Genomic DNA, 1,755 nt, shown 5'->3' with positions numbered 1-1,755 from the left:
ATGTGTATACATATATATACACACAAGTTAACGACACGTTTAAATTGAATAAATTATCACTGCTATGAAAAGTCTCTTGTTTAAAGGTATTCAGTTTGTGTCTAGGTGGACCTTATTTACTCTAGTCACCATTCAGGTAACAAAGTTAATTTAAAACAATATACACAAAGGAGTAAAAGAAGTATTAGCTATAAATAAACCAGTTTAGCTAGATTACGTCAAAAATACATGTTTTGTTACATTGGTTGGGCACTTTAATCTAAAATGTATATCTTTGTATATAAAACTCATACTTCTGTTATTGCAGAGTGGTTTTAAGTTGTATTGTAAAAAAACACTGAAATCAAACTGGTTCCCTTTTAGGCAATGTCTGTGATCGGAGACAGAAGATCCAGAGAACAGAAAGCCAAACAGGAAAGGTAAGTTTAGTGCCAACAAATCCAATTTAAATCATTTTCCTGCATAGTTAGAGGGCCATGTATCCTGAAGTTAGTCTGAATAAATATATATATATATATATATAAGCAAGAAATTAATTCTTTTTGTTTTCAGGGAAAAAGAGTTGGCGAAAGTTACCATCAAGAAGGAGGATGTTGAGCTGATTGTAAGTAGACAAGGTTTCTTTTCCCAATTAAGAGCATCACATTTCAGATGCTCAGAATGTTGGTTTAAAAGACACCACATGAAAGGGTTTTCAATTAATTATAAAAAGGCTAAATAATCTTATGTTTTTTTTATAGTTGGAACATGCTTTGATACGATGTTTCGGAACCATAGCATTATGAAATCTTTGTCACCCGTATCCAGCTGTGGTCTAGATTTGTGGTGCCACTTTGCTTTGAACTCATAGTTCAACAACCACTTGTCTGCCCTTACAGTATAACTTGCTCTGAAATATCAACTGTCTTTACAGATAGATTGTATAAACTGGACCAATGGGGTGCTGCTTTGGTTAAATCAACCTATTGGTTCAAACATGCAGTTATCACCTTGGTTTGGGTAAAAAGCGTCTGACGTGCCCCTCTAGCGGTTAATCTTTTCCTCTGCTGCTTTGGCAGCAACAGGGGGCATTACTGAGTCAGAGCCTCAAACTGAGGATACTCAAACCCCCAGGGCTCTATTTTTCAGCACAAGTATCATGATTTAAAAGAACTGTGGACCTTAAGATCCGTTTAGCAAGATCTTTAGAGGGTTTAGTTTGAGTCACATTTAAAACGGTAAAAAAAAACAATTTAATCTTGACATTAAACTGGTATATCTTTTGTTGTGCAGATGTCAGAAATGGAGATTTCGCGGTCTGTGGCGGAGCGCAGCCTGAGGGAACACATGGGAAACGTGGTGGAAGCTCTGGTGGCTCTGACTAACTGAACAGACTTTTACACACTGGACTGTTTCCCCATTTGGAATTCATCTAATCAGACAAAGTTTACTGTGGTGGTAGAGCTTACCCAAGGTTTTTTTTATTTTTAAATAAAGTTCATTCTTCACTTATGTAAAAACAATGAGTGTCTTTAATTCAAATGGTTATAACACCTTTATTGACATGGGAAAAAAAAAAAAAATCAGCAAAAGGTTATTTACAACATTGTAGAAATCTTCCACATATCCAGGTTCATCTTTTTAACTTAGGACAAATCAGTACATGTGCTGATTTTATTTCACTAAAAGTCTGAAGAAAGGACTGAACCATGTTATCAGCGTGATGCAGCTTACTCTCCAGAAGCGTTATAAGAATGGCCTTAAGTCTTCCTCTTC

General features: G+C 35.6%; 1 protein-coding gene across 1 annotated transcript in view; it reads left to right on the top strand.

Annotated features, from left to right (window-relative positions):
• hypk (huntingtin interacting protein K) overlaps positions 1-1,491 on the top strand; it is a 2,336-nt gene extending 845 nt beyond the window's left edge. The window contains exons 2-4 of the mRNA XM_015384802.1: positions 364-419; positions 553-604; positions 1,273-1,491. Of these exons, the coding sequence (XP_015240288.1) occupies positions 364-419; positions 553-604; positions 1,273-1,368 (204 nt within the window). The 3' untranslated portion in view covers positions 1,369-1,491. The remainder of the gene's footprint in view (positions 1-363; positions 420-552; positions 605-1,272) is intronic.
• The last annotated feature ends 264 nt before the right edge of the window (positions 1,492-1,755 follow it).

Source organism: Cyprinodon variegatus, unplaced genomic scaffold, assembly GCF_000732505.1.
Source record: "Cyprinodon variegatus isolate N-32 unplaced genomic scaffold, C_variegatus-1.0 Scaffold324, whole genome shotgun sequence".
In the NCBI taxonomy this organism is placed as follows: Eukaryota; Metazoa; Chordata; class Actinopteri; order Cyprinodontiformes; family Cyprinodontidae; genus Cyprinodon; species Cyprinodon variegatus.
This window is presented reverse-complemented; position numbering and strand designations above follow the sequence as displayed.